This window comes from Pogonomyrmex barbatus, unplaced genomic scaffold (genome assembly GCF_055798465.1).
Source record: "Pogonomyrmex barbatus isolate J1 unplaced genomic scaffold, ASM5579846v1 scaffold6, whole genome shotgun sequence".
NCBI classification, from domain to species: Eukaryota; Metazoa; Arthropoda; class Insecta; order Hymenoptera; family Formicidae; genus Pogonomyrmex; species Pogonomyrmex barbatus.
The window spans coordinates 2,892,276-2,919,441 of NW_028297160.1; the positions used below are offsets into that span (position 1 = coordinate 2,892,276).

Here is a 27,166-nt window from a genome sequence, read left to right on the forward strand (position 1 = left end):
CGCAAAGCCGAACGGAGCGCAGCCGGCACGCACAACCGGGCCGGGAGAACCGACATGGAGCCGGATCTTAAACCTGCGGCCGCGGCGAGCAGGGAGTTTTTCGACCAATAACGACCAGCATCTTTCATGCCGATCTCTCGCTTTGACGAACCGTCTCCGAAGACATACCCGTGTCACCCCCCCCCCCCCTCTTCCGGTCGTCCCTGACCTTCCAGAAGCGATTTTTAAAAAAGGTCGAATCTCTGTCCCATAGTTAGCATTTAGCATCTATAAACAATGTAGAGATATAGAAGAAAAGGGATAAGATAATGAAGTCTAAGACCATGAAGTGACTAACATTTCTGAGTTAATAACAAAAGATGAAGACTTAATGTCAAACTCATCGGAGATATTTTTAACAATAATCTCTTGATTTAATAACTTGATTTCAATTTGTTTTTTAAAAATAGAAAGTATAGTAAAAAAATCTGTTTTTAATTTATTTATATTTTTTGATAATTTTTAATTCTTTCATAAAGAAACACATAATCATAACAGTAAATATTTTTATCTTTTTTTTTAATTACGATATATTATAATTAAGAACGTATATAATAACGTATTAATATTTTTTTCCTTTTGTATTGCAATATTTTTATAAAATAAATAAATAAATATAACAGCAAGCAAAGACTAGCAAAGTACGAGTGTGTGAACAAGGTTACGCATAATTTTTGTGTATTTAATTTTATTTTAGATTATATGTTATGTAAAATTTGTTGATTTTAATATTTTAACAATTTTGTTTTTTTTTGATTACATAAATAATATTTTTTGCTCTATTCATATTTTCTTTTATTTAAAATATTATCATATTGAAGTAATATAAGAAATTTATAACAATAAATTATTTTTTATATATATATTAAAAAAGTCCATTGAATAACATGACATTTTGTCATCTTATCCATTATTAAAGTTATTTATATATATATATATATATATATATATATATATATATATATAAGAATAAAATGATAAAATTGACATATGCTTAAAAAGTAAATTTTTAAATATTTTAATGTTATGTAATAACATGTTATGTAATAACATTTCAAATATTCAAACATTTATTTATTAATTCTCAATTATTATAGATTTTTACAAACAAAGATGTAGTAAATGTAAAAAAATTAGAAAATCATTATTTTTATGTTATCACAAAAATTAAGAAAAATTTTGTTAAATAGTTTACAAAATGATTACAAAATAAGAAAATAATTTTTGATATGTCTTTTTGATATATGTCTGATATATGTCTTGTTGCGACAGTATAATAAAAAAATTATATCAATGCAGAATAAACTTTATAATTATTTATAAATATATTTGTAATTTTTTATAAATATAACAAGAAAATTATAAATTTTCTATCAATATAATTATTATAATTATTATATTAATTATAACAATTATATTAATTCAATCAATTAATTATTCTATCGATTAATTATTATATTATATTAATTATAACAATTATACTAATTTTTTAAAGAAGGATCCTTGTGCAAATACGATTCTTTGAAGTACTTGGATGCCTCAGAATTCTTCGCAAAAATCTAATATTAATTTTATTAGTAAAAATGTTAAGATAAATTATTATTTTTATTATAATTTTGGTCTCTATTTCAAATTTAAAGCTTACATACTGTTAAAATATTTTGTAAAGTATTTCTAATTGAATAGACAAATAAATGTGCTGTCATTCATTTGCATCAGCGATAATACAAAAAGAGCTCATTATTTTGTATGATTTACAGCTGGAATAGAATTATTGGTGCCTCTCAATGTTTTCGCTCGTAAAAGTTGACTCTTTTCTCAAGGATCAACGTTACATGTTTACATCCCGTTCTAACATTCAGCAGAATTGAACAATTGAGTTTAACAGAACGTTCGCTCACATTTTGTATGTTCGAATTCTTCCAAAAAGTTCCAAGAAATAACACTAATAAATGTTATTAAATTCTATTAAGTAAAAAATATTTTTTTTTAAATAAATATTTTTTAATAAACATGTTTTTTAATAAACAATTTTAAAAATATATAAATGCGATAAATGCGAGATATTGAAATTTTCTATAACAAATACAAATAAGATTTCTTCGTGTCCTGCTGATGGTAGCAAATAGTTGCAAATATCGTTTTATCTATTACCGAATCGTTATTTAAAATTTGCTCCAAATTGCAAAATTGAGAATCCCTGGCGACAAGTAGCAATCAACAATCGACACAGTAGCAATCAAAAATTACCATGTAATGACGGTTTGCAAAACGTCCAGCAGTCATCGACCACCGTGCATTTGTATGATGAGTCACTTTCGTTAATCGCAAGCGCATTCCGTTTTTCGAATGACATAGCGCGTTCGCAGGTTTGATTGCATCATTAGAATGAGTCATTAATACCCTGTCCAACCCCACGTGGAAGGAAGCGCGACCGTGCAGAATATTTAAATAAATATTCAATCATACTCGATTCCTAATCGCTTATAAACTGCAATCTTCTATCGATTTACCTCGTGTTCGAATCTTTAATGAACTGGAAAAATAGTGAATTGAAAGGTTGATTAAACGCATAGCTTCAATATCTTCCGTGTTTGATATTTGATACTAAAGTAGATAATAATGTCTCTAACCAACAATTTCTTCCATCAATTGACTATAATAATTTGATTTTTTAATTGAACGAACGATTGTAATTACTATATGTCAATATGTTACATTGATAATTTATCGATATTGTATTTTCTTGAATAATTAATTATATACTTGTATTTTAAGGAAATTAATTATATAAGATGTCTCAGATCTCCCTTGACAATCATTAAGAACAAATTCTTAAGATTATTTAAAATTGATTATTATAATTTATTTAAAAAAATTTGCGTGCTTAGACATAATATTTTTGCACAGTAATAAAAATATAAAAATTATTATTCATTTATAATAATACTTTATATGATAGCTTTAATACTTGTATAATTACCTAAATATGTGAAATAGTTTAATGACCAATTTTAAACACTTTTAATTTTTAAAAACTATTATAGCTTTGTATTTCCAGATATTAAGAGTTTTATTTTAAAATGATCTCAAGAAATTGTAATTAATAATTGTTACGGAAAGCTTGAGATATCTTGTATAAAAAATAAAATTGCTTATATGTATGCAACTTATTACAAAACTGTTTTGTTACTAAGTGAGAATTTAATTGTTTTAATAATTTTCTGTCTATATAATATTGTAACAAAAACTTATTGAAATATGAAAAAACGTATGTTTTATATTTATACTGTTTCAGCAGGTAAATAAGTTTAGATTATAAAGAAATTAAAATATAATACAATCTTTTATAAAAGAAAACATTTATAATTAACATTTTTCTTAATGAATGACGACAACTTTTGATAAATTGATTAACTATAAGAATAAAAAACTAGTAATTTATACAAAGATTTAAGCATACATAAAATATAAAAATAATTAATTGTGTATATCAAATTAATAATTTTAAAATGAAATAATCTAATTCTGATTACTTATATTTTATATTATTTATATTATCTAGTATTATCTAGTATTAATATTGTGATTTTTTTCTATAAGAAGAAGAAACTTAAAAATTAAATAACTTCTAAGTTATTATTAGAGAAATATACTCAATTTTTACATAGATATGTTTAAAAAAAATAGTAAAATAATAATTTACAAAATTTGTATGCTTTTGCCAGTGTTTCGATATCTGACACATTCCTAATTGCTGTTTCAGGTAATGTTAGCATCATCTGCACAAGTACAATCGGAATTCTTTTGTAATTCTCGAATATATTAACAGATACTTGAGTACAGTAAATCGAGCACCAAACTCATCTTCGCAACAGGCATTACGTTCAACTTTGCATCGGACACATGTGCGTGACATGATTGTGAGTGCTCGCATCGTTAAACGCGTCCACCCATATAGTAAGAACAGTAGAAGCCGCCGTTACAGCCGCAATAGCTGTGTGTCTGTAAAGCAGGAACTTCCGTCGAAATAGAAGCGAATTGGTCTACCTTAACGCTTCGTGAATTTCGCATTATTTCTCATTCACCGCGCTCGATTCTTGACCGGAATGATCGAATTAAGAAGGAGCAAGGCGTAGGAGTGAAAAAAAATACATATCTGAAATGACGTGTCGCTGAATAATATGAATAATTATCCGGATCTACAGAATTAACGTTAGTCGAATTAACAATACTGAATCCGGAAAGGTCTGAGAAACAAATCTTGAAGTAGTATGAAAAATAAAAGAAAGAAGAAAAACGAGTGTGAAAGAAACGAAATCTATATATTTTGATAAATGGCACATTTATACATTTTTTTTAAGCTTTTATCGTGGAGTATCGTAAAATCTTTTTTTGATCACTTTATTTCAAGTTTCGTGTTAGGAACAGATCCTTAATGTTAATTAATTATTATACATCAGTTACAAAAGAAAGCGATAATCTTCTTGTCGCCAGAATTTCACTCTTGGAATCTTTTCACGGTCATGATTACATAGAATTTATGTTACCGGTTTCCGGTTTTACGTGGTAAACGATGATAGCGATTATCTCTCTCTAAGTATAAATAATTCATATCTGAGTGAAATAAGTGAAAAAATTTATATTTTTATTGATATTATAAATTCTTCATATTAATATTTATATTGATTCTATTAATGTCTTTATATAACTTGACTCCAATTATTTTTATACACAATTAATAATTATACATATTCATAATTTATTATTATTAAATATATAAATATGTTAAATATTGAGATACATATTTTATTTCAACAATATAATTGTCCGAAAAGAACGATTTTGTTAAAATATTTTAAAATCTAAAGATAGAAACAGAGATAATAATCATTATAATTTTATCGGTCTATTAAAATAATTATGTAACATTCTCTTAAATATGGAAATAATATCACAAAAACTTTTGATATTCTAACAAGTAATTTGAGCATCCAATAAAATTATTTTGTTTCAATAAAATTATTTTCAAATTCGTATCCGATCAAATTTTTTTACATGCTTCTGCAAAATCAATTCTTTCGATCTAAGATATTATAATATTGTTGCATTATTGCATTATTTATTTTTCGTAAATTTCATAATGAAAGTGTGAATTGCATCTTAAATTTTAGTTTCGTAAGCACTGATGAATGCGGTAATTCATTCATATATTTATCATCCTTTTATCAGCTAAGTGATTACCTTCATTGTGATAGTCATTCCGAGAAGATATCAGATCGAAAGAAAATAATTCTATTACAATGTATGTACGATTGGTAATTCTGAAGATAACTAGAAAACTTTTTTATTGAATATTTTAGAAACATTCCATAAACCGAGAAGGAGGTGCTTCTATTTTGTCAATAATTTTAACGCATTTTGATTTAGAAAAAGAAGTATCTTCCTTTATTCTACAAGATTGATAAGTTACGCACAGTTCGTATTTGTAGAAACCCTTAAATTTTACAAAATATTAACTAAATGTTAAATGAAAGGACTGATACAGGATCTGGGAAACGCGTGATTTTCCCAGAACTCTTGTACCGCTATTTATAAGTGTGTACAGTTATAAGAATAGCAAAGATTACCATGCAACGTACGTTATTGCGCTGCTCGCAATAGCCTGATAAATAAACTTCAGAGAAAAAACAGTTTGTTCAGTAACAAATATATATTTTTCTCAATAAAAGATAAATGTTATAGATGCGCGCGTAACTTCTCAATTGCAGAACGATTAGAGATTTTTATTTATATATTATATTATATTTAACTATAATAAACTTAAAAAAAGGATTATCCTTGATAAGATAGATATATTTACAAAAATCTTGCTTAGTACTTGATTCTTAAATATTATGTTAAATAAAAAATATATAATTTTTCTACTATTTTTATAAAATTTTAAATTCAAATTATAATAGAATTATTATTTTGTTAATAAATAAACTAACTTGTCTGAGAATAAGAAGCTTTTTTTATAAAATAATAAGATATCCAAATGTAAGATAAAAATATGTATATACATTAAAACATTAAAAAAAAGAAATAAAAATAAAAAAAATAAGAAAGATGATAAAAAATATATTATATATACAAAAGCGTATCATAAAATAATAATTTATTATCTTAAAGAAAATAGGCCTTATGCATAATGAAAGAAATGTTAGGAACAAGAATAAATATTAAATTTTGAAAATAAAAATTGGAAATAAAGATTAAACGTAGCACAATGGACATAAGAAAGTAATAAGACATAGCTATATTCTAATTTTTATTTCCAAATGTTCAAGAGAGCACCTGGTAATCGAGACCTCCTTGCAATTATATAAAGTGCATTACTGGCGATTACTCTCATGCCAATTCTCACACTTTAATAATAATAGCGTGCGAGTATCGATATTCGTGCGATTCCTGAATCGCAACGCGAAATAACGCGAAATAAAAGATTAGTGCTTGAGAGCAACAAATAATTCTTACCAAATAATAAACAGGATAATATCATTTTAACGGCATCTGTATTTCTCGATTATCTTTTTTCTGATTTTTATAAGAAAAATAATAACAACTGATAATAAAAAGACATACAAAAAAACTAAAAAAATAATTTTCACATTATTTTTTAACAAAAAAGTTAAGTATGAAGAAATAAGAAAAAATTGCCCATATATAACCATATATTTTTTTAATTATAAATATGTATCATTATACGAATAATTTTGTCTCTTATCTTTAAACTTAACTTTTTGTAAAATAAACGATACAAAAATAACTTTATTAATTATTTTTTACGTCTTCTTATTATTACTATTACTTTTCTTACCAAACAGAAATTTTACAAAAGAAAAAAACTAATATAAACATATATGGACATATTTTGTATATAATTATATTTCTATATATTTATATAATATTTATATTATAGGGTGAATCTTAATGGATGTGCCAATCTTTTATCAATCTTGAAAAGCTATGGTTTTTAAAGGAAATTTGTATGTGTATAGAACACACATAAATAAATACACATCATACATTCGTTGTTCCATTGCATCTATAGAAAGGTAAAAAGTATGTCAATATGTATTTGTATTAATCACACATTGTGAGATATTTGACTTGACAAAATTTGCGGTATTTGTTACCGCTTTTATATTTTTACTTCTTATTATTTACAATAATTAATTATTTATATATATATATATATATATATATATATATAATATGTCTATATATATACATATATATATATATTATATATATTATTATATATATATTATTATATATATATTAGGTGTACAAAAAAGTTCTGAGCTTTAGATTTCATACAACCAAAATAACAATTTAAATTTTATATATCTTCCCGCCCTTTTGCGGTTTTAAAGCGTTAACATTTGGCCTTTTAAAATGCCATACGATTTAATGCACATAATCTCAAAAATCAGTAGTGTTCACGATGGCAATAACAAAAGAGCATTTTCGATTTTCCATCCACTTCGCGTTTCATCTGAAGAAAAATGCTGCTGAAGCAATGATTTGTGCTGCATATGGAGAGGACGCTGTAAGTCATGTTACATGTAAAAGATGGTATCAAAAATTTCGCCAAGGAGATTTCAGTCTTGAAGATGAACCGCGTGCTGGACGCCCTCAAAAGATTGAAACGGACGAATTGCAAGCATTGCTGGATATAAATTCTGCGCAAACTGAAAAGGAGCTTGCAGAACAGCTTGGCGTTACGCAGCAAACCATTTCCGTACGTTTACATACGATGGGAAAGGTTCGGAAGGAAGGCAGATGGGTTTCCGATGAATCCGAAGACAACAAAAATCGTCGGCGTGACGCTGCACTCACTTTGCTTTCAAAGTTCCGGAAAAAAGATTTTCTGCACAAAATCATTACAGGCGATGAAAAGTGGATTCTTTATGATAACTCTAAACGTAGAAAATCATGGGTTGACCCTGGTCCACCTTTGACATCAACGCCAAAGTTCAATATCCATGCCAAGAAGGTTTTGCTCTGTATCTGATGGGATTGGAAAGGTGTGTTGTATTACGAGTTGTTACAATCGGGTGAAACAATCACGGCAGAACTGCTACCAACAACAATTGACCAATTTGAGCGATGCATTAGAAGAAAAGAGGCCATTTACTGGCCAAGGACGTCGTAAAGTGATCTTGCTTCATGACAATGCTCGACCACATGTTGCGAAAGCGACTCAGGACCATATCTTTGCGTTAGGCTGGGAACTTCTCCCGCACGCGGCGTATAGCCCAGACATGGCACCTTCCGATTACTACCTATTCCGGTCTCTGCAGCATCATTTGGCTGATACATATTTCGTGAGATTTGAAGAGATACGAAAATGCATTGATGACTTTATCGCTTCGAAGCCGGTGAAGCCTTCTATCGTCAAGGAATTCGCAAGCTACTCGAAAGATGTAATGGCAAAAGGTCGTTGATGCAAACGGGGAATATTTCGCTGATTAATATTTTTTTGTTTGTTTTTTGAATAAAGATTGAATTTTACAAAAAAAAAGCTCAGAACTTTTTTGTACACCTAATATATATATATATATATATATATATATATATTATATATATATGTGTGTGTGTGTGTGTGTGTGTGTGTGTGTGTGTGTGTGTGTGTGTGTGTGTGTATGTAATTTTTTATTTATTTAAAAATCATGTTATTAATTTATTCTAACATATTTATAAAGATCTTTAAAGTTTTTTATAACATGAAAATAGTTTTAAAAAATATCTGTATTACCATTTTGTATTTGGTATATTAAATAAAAAATGAAGTACGAAAAAATGATGTAATACCATATACACGTGTAAAATAATAGATAAATTAAATAAATTTTTGTGACCTAGCAAATTTTTTATTTTCTTTTGTCATGATGTTCTTAAATTTAAAATGATAGTAATAAAAGTCGAATAAGATAATTAGCGCACATATGGGACTAAACTATGGGAAACTGTTTTTATCATTTCTTTGTTTAAGCTTTATTTTTTTATTGTATGAAGCACCCATAAAGAACTTATGTTCCTAGGTGCATAAATCAATTAGTAACCGGGATAAATGTTAAGTTTAGGGGCCTCACTTTCAATTTCGATAAAATATTTTACCTATATCTTATAATTACTGGGTTCATTATGCGTTATGTTTAATATTTTTATTCTGAATTTTCATTTTCAAAATTTAATATTTATTTCTGTTCCCAATATTTCTTTCATTCCGTGCACTAGACCTGATGATCGTCTTATAATCTGTTTTATCATATAGAGCCGGTAAAGTTGTAATGCGATATTATGCGACCAATATATTCGCTGCTTTGTCGAACTTTGTTTGCAGGTTGGCACGACTGACGCGCGACCGTTTTAGACCAACCGCTTTTCCAACCGCTTTCGTCGAACATTTTACTGACTCTGACCGCTCTTCGGAGTTTTGTGCTTTTATTGTTTGATCGGGTGACACCGAGGCAAAGGTGATACGAGCGTGGGCCGCATGACAACCGGCAGCTGACATCATCCAACGCGGAAGCGTCAAATTTGAAATGTAACGAATGACAAACTGGAAAGGAGTAGCTGACAAATACGTTGTTTTGCATACGCTTCATGCACGCTGATCTACCAGCATCGTCGGGATGAGCGCGACGCAGGACGAGGACGAGCGTAGGAAACGCTCGCTGGAGTCTGGCAGAGAAATGGCAAGCGGTTTTCCCCTTTTTTTTTTTTCTCCATTTGTCATCGATGTCGTCTTTGTACTTTGTTACTGCCAGCTTGCTCCAACAATTGGAGTACATTCTTGTTTATATTATTGAATTTGCATTTTCTTTTCGCATTGATTGTATAATTTTGTCATCCCTTATTATGGGGAAGGTTTTTATCTACATCATATCTGAGTTAATATCTGAGAAAGGTCATATATTGATTTTGATTGCTGCAGTTGGAGAAGTATAAAGCGAAACGATCGAATCAAGGCAAGGATGCAAACGTGGAGCATATGGAAAGTGCTCAGTCTGATGATGAATCGCTGCATAATGAGAAGTCTATACTACACAAAGAATCTGGTGTAAGAAGAAACAAATAGTTTAGATATATAAATATTAATTAATGTAATAATCTATAGCAACTGTATTACATTTTTTTCTATTATCAGATAATTGAGGGAATCTGTTCGAGAGACATAACACACAGCAGCGTTAGTATAAGCGAGGGAGAGGCCGATGCTGATTTGGAGGGACTGGCTGGACGAGTCGCAGAACTAGAGGAATTACTACATGGGAAAGAAGCTATCGTTGGGGCCTTAAATGCAGAGATTGATCATTTACGAGCGGAGACATCCTCTCCAAACTCGTCGCAAAGTCAAAGCAGCAGTATACATGGAAGAGATATTATATCTTTGTATCATGTTAAAGTATGTCGCTTCTATCTGTAGATAATCTTTTGTTTTTTTCTAATTGTTAAGTCATAGAACATGAATTTAAAAAATTACTATAATTTTAATATTCTTTTTTAAATCTATTTAATAAATTTTTCTCTTTTACTTCTTTTGATATTGATATGAATACTTGTAATATTAACTCCAATAATAATCTCATTTTATTGCCTTTTATGAATGCAAAATAATTAACATTTTGAATAATATATTGTCTAATATGTTTTTTTTTTTTTTTTACAAAATAGTTACAAGAGTTTGAAAAAGCAGTGAATCAACGCGACAACCTGATAGAGCATTTGACATCATCCTTAGAACAGGCATTAGCTGCCAGAGATTCTGTAACAGTGCAACTTAATGCCCTGAACTCTATGCAATTGGACAATCCTGTAATAAATAATGTGAATTTGCAGCAAAAGGTAAGTGACACACTTCATATTTTTATAGTATAGACTTATTAATAACCTTGCTAAAAATGTCAAATATTATTTCAAATGTTTCAGATTGAAGTTTTGGAATCGACAATAAGCGAACGGGATGCGTTAATCTGTCGATTAAACGTCCATTTGACTGATATGCGTAAGCATATGCAGACATTAGAGATGGAAAGAGAGACGCGAAACGCAGAAATCAATGATTACAAGATACAAATAAATAATCTAAATGAGCAAATTCGCCTTGGCGCCGCAGAGAAGAACTTGAACATCGACGAGACTTTGAAACAGCAGAAACAATATGAGGCACGCGTTGATAAAATCAAACAGGACATGCAACATATCTTAAACAAATTTACCACTGTGACAAACGCGAATGCAATGCGCCATCAGCAAGAATTGAAAGTAAGCACTCCATGGAGGATATTCTTTTTTTAATTAATTTTAAAAATAAAAATAAAAATTACCAGCAGGCTCAATGTTAAAAACAACAGTAAAATAAAAAGTATAAGAGCCAAAAAAATAATGTAATTAATTCAAATTGATTATTGAATAAATTGAAATTGAGTAAACTCTAAAACAATGATCGATATAAATAATATAAATAACAAAAGTCGAAATGTTTATTCAATTTCAATATAAGCGATTTTATATTAAAGATGTTATTTTTTTGCCTTTATGCTGTTTATTTTAATTATAGTTTAAAAAATTTTAATTATTAAAATTTTTAATTTATTTCGATTAATGTAGATTAATTTTAGTCCTAGTTTAATTTATTCTTTATTTTTACCTAATTTAAAAGAAAAACTAAAAAAAGAAAAATCGAGAGAGAGAGAGAGAGAGAGAGAGAGAGAGAGAGAGAGAGAGAGAGAGAGAGAGAGATTATAATTAATCTACTTTTTGGTAAAAATAAATTAATGAGTATTTTTAGAAACTTCAAAACCACATAATATTTATATATAAAAAAGTTATTGGCGAATTGTAGTGATTAAAAAAAAGACTTATGACTATATTGATTTCTTTATTCGAACATTATATCCGTAGGAGTTAACTTCCAAGAACGAGGCTGAAATTACAAATATAAAAGCCAAATATGAAGAATGCATGAAAGTATTAAAAGAGGAAAATAAAATGTTGGCCGATCGTTTAAACAAAGAATTGCCAGACTTGGAAAGTAGGCACGCCAAGGAACTTTCCGTCTTTCAAACGCAGTTAGCTCACTATAAGAAAACTGTTGAAGCATTAAAACTCGAACTAGTAAATCACGCTGAATCGCAGAAGATCGCTCAGTCGGAAGTCCATATGTACAAAACGAAACTCGACGAATTAAGATTCGAAGCGGAAAACGAACGGCGCATGCAAAGTCTGCATTTCCAAAAAGAGAAAGAATTGTTGAACGAGCAGATCAGATTGCATAAAATTCAATTGGAAGAAATAACATCGAAGCATATTGCGACAATGAGTATTCTTGAATCTAAGGAGAGTATTGAGCGATCACTAGAACAAGCTTTATCGAACGCCGCTGCGCTGAAACAGGAAAACAATACATTGAAATTTAAACTGGACGATTTGTCATATAGATATTCCACAGCACAATCAATAATCGAAAACAGTCAAATACATGATAGGACTCTGAGCGGTAAGCTATGCGAAATGGAGAGATCCCTATCACGATTCGATGCTACGAGTGTAAGCACGATCAGCGAGCTAGGGGAAACTATGTACAAGACTTTCGATGAAGATGTTGTCCAGCATCAACTGACGAAGCGAAAACTCGAGGAGAAGACAGAGATGGAAAAATTGTTAACAGAGAAAATTCGCGTTCTCGAGGCAAACTTGTCCAAAGCGAACAACGAATTGGAACAAGCCGACATTGCAAAGAAGACGTATGAAAAGCAGATGAAGGACATGAAAAATACATGCGATAAGCTGCAGCAAGAAGTTAATTCGTTGAGAGAATTCAATCATGCGACATCTCGCGATACTTCCATTCAGGAATGTCAAGAAGGCGTTCTGGCAAATGTTGACAGCGAGTTGACTCGGCAAATACAGGATCAACAACGGGAAATTGAAAGTTTGAAGCTATTAGTGGAGCAGAAAGAAACGGAGAACGCGAGAGGTAAGAAAGATTTGGTTGAAATGATGGAAAAAACGAAGAAAATGGAAATGCATTGCGAGCAATTGAAAAATGGCTTGGCTCATGCGTGGGCGCAGTGCACCGAGTTGGAAGAAAGATTGAACCAGACCATGAGCGATAGTAGTAAAGTTAACATTTCCCTAAACAGCACGATATCGTCCAAGCACCTTAAAGAGAATCAAAGCTTGAACGATAACACAATAGATGAAAATGCAGCCAATCAGAGGAAAGCTTTGGAGCCGAGTATCTCGGATACTAGCACATTAACGGATAATGGTTACCTGAAAAACAATGAGAGCTTATATAAAGAATTACAACAGATTCTGAAGGGCGAGCCGAGCTTAGACGAAATTAAGTTAAAATTATCTCGTTATTATGCATTGTGTGAGAAGATAGCCGCCGATAAGACTCAATCCTCGATAGAAAATCTCACTTTACAAAAACAGGACAGCAAGGACTCACTGCAAAGGTTGGAAAATTTATGGGCGGAGAAGGAGTTGCTTAGCCAAGAAATCGAGGATATAATGAATCGACGTAAGGAAGAGCTAGAATCTGTTAAAGCGGATTCTGCCAAGGAAATCAACAGACTGCGTTCATTACTGCAGAATTTGAAGGCAAGTCTTTTTTATTCTTATATGACTCAGTAATTGTTCATATATTTTTAATTAAGCATCGAGAGATATATCCTTGGTTTCCTAAAGTTTTTATATTTTTTTTATTTCTTAAGGATGGAAATGCGAATTTAAATGATCTGAGAACCGAACTCGAAGCACGACACGCGAAAGAGATGGAAGAACTGAGGACTTATTTCGAGCGAAAATGTTTGCAGATGGAAAAACAGTATTCCGAAGAAGTTTTCAGCCAACAATCGAAACGGATTTCCGACAACGACAGCGAAACCGAAGAATTGACGGACGATTTGTATTTTGGTGGTGCTGGAGATTGTTTGAACATATCAAACTCCCGAGCAGCGACGCCTGGTGCTATCGAGGAATCCCTGAGGAGCAAAATTCTAGATGTTGAAAACCAAACACGTCTTGAGACAGAATACGAGAGCAGTATCCAAGTATTGCGACAAGAATTGGAATACAAAATTAATGAAATTCAAATTATCAAGACTGATCACGAAAAAGCGATTGAAGAGCTAAAGAAAATGTACGAGTGTCAAATTCGCGACATCGAGGCGAAACTGGAACATACATTGATCGCACCAACTGTACATCAGGTAAGAAAAAAATTGTCCGCTCTTATCGTGGAGAGTCCGCTTAATTTGTTATTATTAAAATTAACTGATTTGTCGACAATAACAATTAATTTTAATGCGTGTTGTACAAAGATTTGTGGAATGTATGAAAGTGTAGATGCATGGCGTGATCAATATGCATTAATTATCATCAATACATTTCTCATCTTGTGCGATTTCGAGTTCCATAATTACTTGTAATGTCTATTGTACTTGTAATGTCTATTGCATTTTCTCCTTTATTTGTTGTAATTAATATTTCTCGTTAGCAGTGAAAAAAATAGATTATTTGTGTCGTGTTTCGATGTTGATATGCATATTTCCTTGTGACTAACATATCGCCGTGTGACTTCCTGTTTGCACGTAGTATTGTCAGACAGAATGGGAAGCATTGGAGAATGGTGAATTGTTGAGTCTGCGTGATACCTATAATCATCAATTGAAAGAGCAGATCGAACTAGCTAGACTGGATATTGTCAACGCTCTTCAAGAAAAAATTCAGGTAGATTATGTGGATTATGTATCGATCATTTTTAATTAGTTTGAATAGTTATATGTTTCGAATATATTCTAGAATAAAATAATTTCTGCATATTACTGTGTGTGCACTCATAAAATTTTTTGTTTTACCTGGATATATTCATTAGAAGCTATTAGATATTTACTGTTGTAAATGTTTGTTTAATTATATAGGCACTATTGTCGGTGGACGCAGACAAAGAAGATAATTGGCCGGCCGAGTTATTAGAACTACGAGATAAATTTACATGCAACGCTAAGCAAGAAATCCAAGAGTTGAAAAAAATGCATGGCGCCGAATTAGCTCGTTTGAAAGATGAGCACAGTTACATTATAGCACAAATGCTGGAACAACATCAGAAGGAAATTACCATTTTTAAAGCAAGCACAGACAACAAGCAAGAAATTAGTTGTGTCGGAGCGTCAGAAAATATCCTGAAAGAGAGGTAATTGATGAAACAATATTTTATTGTAGGAAACAGAAATTTTAACCAAATCACATGGGCTCGAATTCAGGATTGTTTATTATCCGTGACATTTAGTCTACATGGCTATAACAGTTTTTTTACCGATATTTGTTTACATTTCAAATCTTCGCTTAATGATCATTTCTTGCTTACATTATGATTTAACAAAAAATTAAAAAAAAAAATGAATTGTTTAAATAAAAACTTTTATATTTAATTACATTTATTTTAAAATATCTAGTAGCAATATCTTAATTGATTTAATATATATATTTCTAAAATATTTGATATACTAACAACTAAAAGTACACTAGTAGGATTTTTTTTATATTATATGTCGTGATTTCTATTTAATTCTATTTTATTTCTATTTAATAAGTATTTTATAAGTATTGCTTGTATGTTATGTTTATCAGAGACAATCTATGGAAAGTATGTATAACTCTCAAGAACCTAATTGGGGAATTGGTTAGTTACTTTGCTGTCTGTGAGGAAGAAGTTAACAATACGCTTATCAATGAGGTTTTGAAAAAGCAATTGACGGAATCCGTTTTTACTAATGAAGAAAGTTTAAGACAGGATGATAACACTACTTTGCCTGAAATACAGAATTCATCCAACCAACAAATCAAGAGAGTTCATTTTGCTCCACAATCCAGTAAAATAACTTCCATCATTAATAGCGATAACAAAACATTGCAGAGTTTAATTGATGAAGACATAGATGAGATATTAAAAAAAGAGTTGAAAGCTTGTTTGAGACGCTTGAAGTCGGATAGCACACAAATCCTCAATCTTTCCTTTTTTGATGTTGAAGACAAAACCGTATCATTATCAAATGAGAATCTCTTAGCGAGCAAAATCAATGAAGAACTTACCTTGAAACTGAATCATGCTGAAACCTTAATAATGAATTATCAAGAAGAAGTGGAACAATTAAAATTGCACATTTTGGAACTACAACAAAAACTGATTAATGCAGAAAATAAAAAGGAAGTCATTACAGAAGGATATGGTGAAAGCGATCTTTCTAGGGGTGATATTGTATTGCAAGATTTTTCTCAAGTACAAGAAAAAGGTAAATTTGTACTTGATTTTTATATTAATTAAGAACATATTAAAACTCCTATTTATTTCTTATATTCAAACATCTCATTTTTAAATTAATTATATTTTTAGATTAAAAATTTAAATTTATATTAAATTTATATAAATTGATGTTTATTCTTGTGTATTCCAAACATATTTTCATAGATAATACTAATATATTTTTAGTATTTTTTTCTATATGATATATTTATTTAAATTACAGCTAGACATGTATTATCTAATGGTGGCGGAGATATGTCTTATTTGTTGCAATTAATAGAGGAACTATGTAGACAAAATGATAAACTAATAGACGACGCTAGAAAAGAGAGAGAAGATTTACAACAACAGGTAAAATCTTTTATTATTTTTACCTAAAGTGCATTGTTGCATGATTTCTAATTATTCAATATTGGTATGTTAGTACGGTGATGAATATTGCGGTGTATTGAAAACATTTGTCTTTTAATTCATTAAGTTTACACACTTCTCTATCTACGAGCTTCGTGTTTATATAATTTATATTGTACGTGTTTTATCGTGTAGCAACAATTAACATAAACATTTTATTTGTATGGCACATTTTTTTATACAATGCAATTATAAAAAAGTTTATATATCTTCCATTATTTTAATATTTCTTTTAATAAGTAGTAATCACAGAATTGGAAATAATTATATTATGCCCCCCCTACACACATATACATATATACACTGTATACAGAGTATTTTAAGAAGCAAAATATTTAGAAACTTTGATCCGAGAATAATTTGTTGAAATAGAGATTTAAATCAATTTTTAAATTTCTAAGTTTTTTTTTAGATTTTATATCTTAAAGTTTTCGTTTTCTCCATTTTTATATTCTGTTTCTTAATCATTAAAATTTATGTGGTTTTATTGAGTTTTATTAAACAGATCTTTTGGATTTTTTTTAAATTTAAAAATAAAATCGTATTTAATATTCATTTTTCTTTATATACTCTGTATAAAATGAGTTCAGTATTCCTCAGTATATTTGTGAAGCAGCCTGAGATTAGAACATTGTGCATGTGTATAATGATTTATATATATTTGAAAATATTATTTATTAGTAAAACGAATCAATTAATCATTCAATAAATGGCATCTCCAAAATCAAAAGTGCAGAATTCTGCGATGCAGGTTTTAAAAGATTGATTGGCGTTCTATTGTCTTGCCAGCAGGTACCTTTAGAACCTACTCCTACCCCATACATTCACAGGGTTTGCTGCAAAAAGGTAAATTATAGAATTACTAATATTATTGTAAACGCTGTTCGCGTAAGTTAAAGTCCAAATCGGCTATAATAAATTAATATGTATAACATTCTATCGCAATTAAAGAGTGTAAAACAGCTTTTATTGAAATGCCATTTATCTCTTTCTAATGCCTGTTCATAAAAATAATTACACATTTGCCATATTGTTATTAAAAGGTATTATTGTCATATTTGCCAATGTTGTATGTTGTTAAAATGTAATAATTGCCTTGCATGCTACATTGTAAACATCAGAATATGTTTGGCTTATAAGTGAATGTCTTTTTTTTGTCATAGATCTTATTGTTTGTTATTTTTTGACATTTTTATTATAGCAACAATTAAAGAATCAAAGTAATAATTGAAAAAAGTTATGATTTTATAACATTCTAATTTTATTGTCACATATTTTATAATGATTACAATGTTTAAATTAAACAATGTTCTAATATATTTAGCTTTTATATAAAATAGTTTAAAAAAATAAGATTTTTTAATTTTTTTGGATGCTTTAATCTTTAGCACCAAATAATTTTTAATGGTTATATTTATAAATTTTAAATAGTTACATCTATGCTTTAATATTAAAATAATTATTATTTTCCTTTGCTTTACTTTCAATATTTGTGATTGAGAGAACATTTAATATTGCTAACACTTTTTATCTTTATATTTTATTACACTGTTTCATTTCACTGTACTATTTCATTGTATATTATTATAAATGGGATCAACTCAATGACTAAACCCATTATTAAATTATTAAATTATTATCAAAGATTACTTCTTTTAGAATTGTAGATATATATCCAACTAAATAAAAATTAATTTTTATTTTTTCCTTTTAAAATATATAAATTGATTTTATTAGCTTTCTGAATTTATTAATATAATCTTTTCATTTAATAAAAATTTTAATTCTGAAAAATGAGAACAATGATTATCATATTTCTTTCTTTAGTTTATATATATATATATATATATATATATATATATATATATATAAAACTGACTATTATAATGTAAATTGATTGAAATGATATAAATTTAATGAATTATTCTATTTCAAGTTATTGTTTCAAGTTATTTTTATTATATACGTTAGCACGCGTGGGATACGATAATTACCTCTAACTGGAGCTACGTTTGTTTAGATTGAGGCAGCGGACAAGCAGTTACGGGCAACGCGTCGATTTCTGGACGAGCAAGCCAGTGAGCGCGAGATGGAGCGTGATGAAGCCGCGAAACAAATTCGCTTCTTGCAGGAACAGCTCAAGGAACGCGAACGCGAAAAAGAAAGAGATATGCGTATTACTTCCGAGGTAAAAACTCTCGTTGAATATTTTATTTTTTTGTTTTTAAATATTGCAAAAAGATTTTTTGTTGAGTACAACACAATATGCTTTTCGTAATCACTCGCTGTGGTCAGCTTTAGGGTTTATTATTTTCAGTTAATTCTTAATTAGTTAATGCCAATTAATCCAAGATATTTATATCGAACAAAATTTTTTAAATATGTCAAACTTATTTGCGATATATATTATCATCATTGGAAAAGTTTTAAAGATAAATATAATGAATTGATTTCAAAATATTAACAATAGTTATCAGAAGATCTTAGAAATCTGAATTTAAAAAGCATGCGATAATTTTATTTATAATTAATTAAGGATTAATTAACTTAATACAGACATTAATTTATTATAATAATTACTGCACTAACAAGATTATTTATCTGGCATAATGACTGCCATCTACAAAACTAAAGGTTTCTGTGGTTTATTTAATACAATATTTAACATAAATTTGAAACTGCTGGTAAAAGATAATAATAGTTATTTTGAAGAAAAAATTTGTTAATTTACTGAAAATGTTAAATATAAACGCCTATAAATTTACAATTCTATAATACTATAATTTGTATTCTTTAGAATACAATCTTTAACCAGCAAGTTCTTTAATCTAAAAATGATTGAAAATAGTATAATATAGAATATAAGTTTAACTACCAATTTTAAAAGGGTTATTGTTTCGGAAATTAATTGTACACCAGCAATTAGTATCACGCATCATTACTAATTGTATTAACACAAGTTTTTTTGCACTCTGGTTTTGGTTTTCTGTTTGTCGCACAAAGCAGTCTGAGCTATCATGCGAAACAACTTCAGACATCCCTGAGCTTCAAACGACTGACATCAATGCAGCTGTGAGTGTTGTATTTACTTCGATTTTTTTAAACGAATTTTTCTATAATTCTTTCGTCGTTATACAGTGGGTGAGAAAAATACCCATCTTATTTGCTAACATATTATTTGTCAAATTTAATAATATGTTATAATTCATTTATTTACCTACATTTGCAACGTGACTAAGAAAATGCATTTAAATGCTTGCAGATTTGTTAAATAATAAATAAAAATGCTTAAATATGATAATTAAAAGTTCAGACTACTTATAAATACAGTTATATTTTTTATTTATTTTTCATTTTTTTTTAAATAATTTTTTATTTATTAATAATTATTTTTTGTTGTTAATTAGGTACACATATTTTTTTATTTCTTACCCACTGTACATTTGCTTAAAATTATTACAAGTAGATACAATATGTATCATGTCTCCTCATGCTTTACATGTTGGGTCACGCTTGATTGGAAATATAGGTGACATCCTGTAAAAGTGATGCGTTGATAACTTGTACATATATACATATATGCATGTAACTTGTGATTTAGGTGGAGGCTCTTGAATCTCAGATGAGAGAGATGTCGTCATTAATGTCCGACACCGAGGCGAAAAAGTCAGAGAAGGAGAGCGAATTGAAGGCTGCAGTGGATAAAATATGGGTTTTGCGAGAGATCATTGCTGATTTAGAACAACAACTGCAAACTAAGATTAAACAAGAAGAATCCCTACAAATGCAAATTAGTCAGTTGGAAACCGTAATAACTGCGCAGACAAAGAATCAACAAGAGCTAGTTCAGGAGTTGGATGCTATCAAATCTGGTAGTGAGAATAGACATCTGAACGAGCAGATTGGCCATTTACAAGTAAGTCTAATATATATATATATATATATATATATATATATATATATATATATACATAATAAGTAATACATAAATAATTTATGGAGTGAAACTCATTACGGAATAATTCTTTGTGTTTTAGGAGGAATTAAGTAGACATAAATTAAGTTCGGAGCACTTCAATGTTAATTCGTCTGTCTTGAAGCAGATAAAAACGGAATTGCACGAGATGCAAAATCAATTAGATAAGAGAATTCGGGAGATGGAATCTGCGCACATGTGCGGTTCCAATCTAAGTTTAAGTCAGCCGAGCGAAGACGTTTCAATCAGAGAACAAATTGATGCAACAAGATGTCCGACTCCGGATGATCCATCCTCACCGCCAATGCTACCACTGGATCAAGTGCTCAAGCTGAAGGACAAGATGCTGAAGCATGCACGTGCGGAAGAAGTAGCCTTCAAGAGGATCAAAGATTTGGAGATGCAGTTGACAATGATGAAAAATCAAAACGAGGAATTATTAGCGGAACAGGAAATCTTGCACCAGACAGCATCCGAGCAATTGTTCCAAATCGAGGCGATGCGTGGTCGCTTGGAACAGCACAAACAGAGCGCGCCATTTGCTCAAAAACAAGCGACATCTCGTTTAGAGTTACAATTGCATGAAGCTACGGCGAAGTATCATTCTCTGGAACAAACTATTACCGATAAAGAAATAGAGTTGAAAGAGCTGAAAGCCCAACTTGAACGGGCTAATCAAATATTGGCAGAGAAAGAAGCGGAGATGGAAAATTTTGTGCAATCGGAAAATGGCGCGCTGCAAAAAATCGAACGATTGAAAGATCAGTTGAAGCTTGTTCAGGAGGAAAAGAAGATACTGCAAATGAAGCTTGGAACGCAGGAACAGGCTCAGCTAGAATTACCGCAACTGATTGACACTATGCTGGCCGATAAAAATGAGGAAATTGATCATTTGAAAGAACAACTCTCCAAAAAGGAGAAACAATTGAATGCTTTTTCGTCGCTTGCTTTGGACGACATACAGCTGAAGGAATTAACGAAACAAGCAGAGACCAAGAACAGCGCGCGAACATTGAGCGATATTCTTTCCATCCATTCGGAGTGTGAAGAATTCCCTGAAGCTATCCGAGGACCTAACGCAACGCATGCGACATCACACAATGTCTCTAGTTTCAAAATTCCTACGTCTATATCAAAGAACACGAATACGAATACGAATACGAATAGTTTCAATGCTTTGGAAACGCCTTTACTGGATATGGATAAAGTAGACACTCAGGTACCACCGTTAGATTTAGGTTCTCATACACATAGCTACAGTAACGGAAATATCCGTCATTCGGAAGTAGAGTTGCAACGTTCCGGAGATGAGTCAAAATTATCATCCCCCAAAAACAACGATGCGATCAGCGAGGATTCTCAACGAGTTGAGGAATTACTTAATGAGAAAACGAAAGAAATCGAAAACTTGTCGAATCAGTTGCAAGCTTTACAACAAGAGTTAGATTTAAAATCTAATCTCTTGAATAAGTATGAGACCGAATTGATTACCTTGCAAAAACAATATCAAGATTTGCAAGACGAGTTTAAGGAAACTATCGAAAATTTGGTGCGAGATAAGAATTTCTATAGAGGTCAATACGAGCTAGCTCAGGCATCAGAAAGTAAGATAAAGAAGGACCTAGAAGAAGTAGAAAATATTCTCAAACTGAAGACGGACGAGCTCGAAGATCATAAGGACAAGATACAGGTGAACGAAAGAATCATTACGGAATTGAACGCGGAAAACACAAAATTAAAGAAAGAGATCGAAATTAGAGAGAAAGATCAGATGAAAAGAAGCAATTCCTTGCTGCAGGAAACAACACAAGAACTTCAGAGATTCAAGGAGCTTGTTTTAAATAAAGATATCGCATTGGAGACTCTTCAAACACGCAATATCGAGATCGAGAACGAGAACAAGCAGCTGTATGACTTCAAAACGAAGGTTCACGCACGCGAACGAGAAATCGCCGAGTTGCAGGACGAAATCCTACGATTGACAGACGGTCTGAACAATCGAGATCAGGTTATTCGTAAGTTGGAGGAGATGGCAAGGCGGTCGAGCGATATTCAATCAGGCACATCGTCACCATCGTCCTCTAGCAATAAAGACCAAGAAATCCATCACCTGCAAGAGTTCCTGAAGGAGAAAGATAAAGTAATCAGGCAGATGAGCGATGACAGCAAGAGTCTACATCGAGCACTAGAAACTATTCAAAACAAGATGAAGGAATCAGGTAATGTCATAGAGCTAAGAAAAAAATTGAAGGAGGAGCGTAGACTGAATGAGGAGCTGAGGGATACAGTGCAGAGGCTACAGAAGGATTTGGAGCTAAAAGATGCTCCTATGCGACGCTCGCAGGATGATAGTGACATCGAGGACATGGTCCAACGAGAATTAAATCTCTCCGCACGATTGGATAAGCAAATTATGCAGGTAATTAAGGACGACGGTGAGGTTGTGGATGGAGTAATAACAGAGGAGAGAATAAATGCAGTGCGCAAAGACAACGAGATGCTAAGAAGACTAAAGGATGACTTGGAAGTCGAGCGAGACATAATGAGACATCGGATCGCCGAGTACGAAGATCGTATATTGCAATTAAAAACAGATTTAACGGAGGAAACAAAGAAAGCGATTAAATTAGACAAGGAACTAACAGCAGAGAGGAATGCGGTGAAGTTTTTCAGAGTACAGATAGAGGAACATCGACGGATGGCAGAGATGGGACGAGTTCAAGATACTGAATTGATCGAGTTCCTACAGACAAAACTAAAAGCCTCTCTGGAAAACGAGGAGAAGCTTCGTAATGATTTAGCATCGATGAGGCAACAACAAATTAACCTGGACTCGCAATTAACGTCTATGAGGCAACTGATAGAAATTGAAAATGCCAATAGAAATTTGCCCAATTTTGCTACAACAGCACAGAATGAATCCGAAAAGTATGCACTAATTTTTAACTTTTCCTATTCTTTAGTTTTATATAATATTTTATATATAATTTTATAATAATTTATAAGTTTTTTTAGCAAACTTGATAATCAATATGACTTGATATCAATAAAATTTAATTATAATGAAATAAGATAGTTATGAAAAATTTAGACTATATCACAAGCGATATTTTGTGTTCTAATCTTTTCTTTTTTATTTAAGAACGAACAAAAATCTTGAAGAAAGTCGCGAACATAACGCGGAACTGCAAGAAAATATAAGAAGATTAGAGAACGAAATGAGCAAATACGAGAAACAGTTGGAGATTGCGACAGAAGAACGGGAAAGATTAATCAGCAGTTTGGCATTATCTAATGGTTTGAAAGAAATCTTGGAAGTGAATTTGCGGAGAACTACAGAAGAGTTAAAAGTGCAAGAAGAGGATTGCAATTATCTACAAAAGCAGCTGAAAATGTTGACCGAAGTCGAAAACAAAAAGCAAGACAAACGAGACGTCGAGTCGGCTGAAATTAAAGAATTGCGTAAGGAGATCAACATCGCCAGAGAAGTCAGGCTAAAGCTAGAAAGTGACATAAATCGCGCGAAACAAGAATTGAAGGAATCCTCGAATCGGGAGCTGGAACTTATACGCGCAGTGGAGTTCTTGAAAGAACAGGAGACCGAGCTCAATACTAGACTAGCGATCTCAAAAGAAAAAGAGAAGAGACTCAGTGATTTAATTGAAAATGCCAAGGATGTCCCTGCAAATTTCATGCAGAAAATTAAGGAACTAAATGAAACAGTTATAAAAAACGCTGCTGAAAAGAGTAATCTTGAAGAAAAACTCAATAAGATGAAAGTAGATAGAGAATTATTAACGCAACGCGTGAAATTACTTGAGGGACAGTTGAAAAAACAAAAAACCACACAGGCTTCAAACCAACAGACAGTTCCTATCGAAAGGGTATACAATCCTGTTTAATTATTTTAATTTAATTATAATTAAAAATTTATCCAATTTTCTCACATCTTGAAATTAAAAGAAATTATTAATATTAATATCATTTTTATATTTTTATATTTTTTTATAGCAATCTATATATAGAGATTGACTATAGTTATGACTTAAGTAGGCAGACTTAAAGTAGGTAGTAATAATGTATGAATTTTGCGTTTCAGTTACAAAACTTTTATGGCAAGTATCTACGAGTAGAAAGCAGACGAAAAGCATTGGCGTATCAGAAGAAGTATTTGCTATGCGTCGTCGGCAGTTATCAGTATTGCGAAGAAAATACTCTGTGCGTGCTCGCACAATTAACTCAAGATCAATTATCTTACACACGATTGCGTCGCAATAGGAAAGTGCGTTTCAGAATTGCTGTATTTGTAATAGTCAGTATACACAGGATGAAATGGTTGATTCAACGCTGGCGAACGGGGAAACGCGTGGGCGCTAACGCTATCATGGGCGGTACGGATCAATTAATCGATTTGCCACCTGTCCGGAAAATAGCATCGAATCATTCTCCACCCGTGAGAGAAAGAGCGACAAAGTAAGTAAAATAATTATCAAATACATCATTTTTAAATAAAGAAAAAAACAAGTTATTGAAAATTTTTAATAAATATTAAAAGTGAGTTAAAAGACATTATCCAGCACGAAAATATTAATTTCTGATTTAAGATTATTATTATGTCTTTTGTTCTTATATTTCCAGAAAAAAATAAAAGATGTTGTTGAAATCAAGCGTAATCAGTTAATTAGTTGCTGGCTCAAGAGTATCATTAAATTTTTCTATTCGTTATTATAATCGAGTTTAAGGCTGTTCAACGAAATTTGAAATGTACATACTACATTTCATACTTTATTTTATATTATATATTGTTATATATTATATATTATATTATATATTATATTATATATTATATTATATATTATATTATATATTATATTATATATTATATTATATATTATATATTATATTATATATTATATATTATATATTATATTATATATTATATATTATATATTATATATTGTTATATATTATATATTATATTATATATTATATATTGTTATTTTATATTGTTATTATATATTGTGTGTATGTGTGTGTGTGTGTGTATATATATATATTTTTTTTTTTTCAGTGAAGGTAGCGGTTTTACACTCGAACAGTATTACCAAGGAATAAGAAATTTCCAAGAGACACTTGGCGCAGTTATGGCGGAGTCTGGTACTAGTCATATTGTTTCAGAATAACATTATATGCGTATTTTTAGAATATGTAGAAATGTAGCTTTGTACAGTGTTAATATTATGAATATTATGTAATTCAAATAGTACATTATACAGGTCATGTTTTTAAGATATTTTATGAACGATTCTTCTGCCATTTTTAATTTCTTTTTTCAGATTTTTGAATAAGTAAATATTTGAAACATTTTGGTTTTCTGAATTTGTAGATTTTGACATAAAAGTTTCTCTATTGAATTGTAAAATTTATAAAAATTTAAATTATTATTCTGATTTACGCTTGATATATAAAAAATATAAATTTAATAAATCTAAATAAGAAGAATATGCTTAATATATTTTTTACGTCAAGCGCAATCTCATTTATATCTTTTAAATCGTTAGATTTTTGCAATTTGAAATCATTTGATTCTCCTTTACTAGTTATTTTATTCTTTTTTTGATAAACACGTCCTGTATTTTGTGACTAAATTGCAATCGTTAATAACCGATCTGCATGGGATTTCTATTTCCGTTCGACTGCACGATTAGCATCGCCCAAATTAATCAACAACTAATGGAGAGATTTCGTCAGCTCGACCGGAAATAATTGAACTGGGCATTTATACGGGCTCTATAATAGACTGCCGGTTTTATATATTTTTAATTTATTACCATTTCATGCGAGACTTTGATGCTATTTTTCTCTTTTTGATTTTTATAACGCAATCTCGAAGTTGCGCAATATATCACTTGCGAATTATAAGAGATATGAATAATGAAACATTATTAATAAGTAAGAAGGATGTGTGAATGTAAAGTAGGTTTTAGCGTTATAAGACACGAGAGAGGCTTTTATCGAACGTTAGCGAAGTAAAAGCAATTTCTGAGGAAATTATAATCCGGCTTTAAGCCAGATATTGCTTTTATTTGCGACATACTGTTATTGCGTAAGTTAAAATATATTGTAGGTAGTATAAATATGTAAAATTGTGTGCCTTGTACGCCGTAAGATGCGTACGTTTATTATTTATTTACCAACGAATTGTAATAAGCTTTTTATATATCGCCAGTTGCATGTGTCGTTTTCCTGAAGCCTGTAATAAAGAATCGATTTTTTTAATATATGCAGCTTTTATAATTACGAAAACCGACGATGTGAAATGAAACATAAAAACTGTAGCACAGTAAAAATTAAAATTCGGCGATTCTGTG

The 27,166-nt window shown here is 30.4% G+C and overlaps 1 protein-coding gene across 8 annotated transcripts; it reads left to right on the forward strand.

Annotated features, from left to right (window-relative positions):
• Nucleotides 1-9,437: 9,437 nt before the first annotated feature.
• On the forward strand, nucleotides 9,438-27,076 carry LOC105427977 (uncharacterized). Of its 8 annotated transcripts, none has more exons than XM_089082790.1 (19): nucleotides 9,438-9,788; nucleotides 10,028-10,153; nucleotides 10,241-10,498; nucleotides 10,768-10,938; nucleotides 11,023-11,358; nucleotides 11,998-13,704; nucleotides 13,818-14,315; nucleotides 14,701-14,835; nucleotides 15,027-15,298; nucleotides 15,736-16,397; nucleotides 16,632-16,759; nucleotides 17,609-17,665; nucleotides 18,840-19,007; nucleotides 19,823-19,891; nucleotides 20,421-20,735; nucleotides 20,857-23,723; nucleotides 23,938-24,679; nucleotides 24,895-25,268; nucleotides 25,867-27,076. In XM_089082790.1, the coding sequence occupies exons 1-19, from the start codon at nucleotides 9,726-9,728 to the stop codon at nucleotides 25,976-25,978; spliced, it is 9,060 nt and encodes a 3,019-aa protein (XP_088938916.1). In that variant the 5' UTR covers nucleotides 9,438-9,725; the 3' UTR covers nucleotides 25,979-27,076. The 8 variants fall into 8 exon arrangements, with proteins under 8 accessions (XP_088938916.1, XP_088938917.1, XP_088938920.1 ...); XM_089082791.1 differs by having other exon boundaries at nucleotides 19,826-19,891; XM_089082794.1 differs by having other exon boundaries at nucleotides 13,920-14,315.
• Nucleotides 27,077-27,166: the final 90 nt, after the last annotated feature.

Bases quoted from the DNA above. Each gene is read 5' to 3' on its own strand.
- LOC105427977 (XM_089082790.1), top strand. From the start codon at position 9,726: ATGAGCGCGACGCAGGACGAGGACGAGCGTAGGAAACGCTCGCTGGAG. The intron at 16,398-16,631 runs GTAAATTTGTAC...TTTAAATTACAG, and splicing joins TTCTCAAGTACAAGAAAAAG to CTAGACATGTATTATCTAAT. The intron at 25,269-25,866 runs GTAAGTAAAATA...TTTTTTTTTCAG, and splicing joins GTGAGAGAAAGAGCGACAAA to TGAAGGTAGCGGTTTTACAC.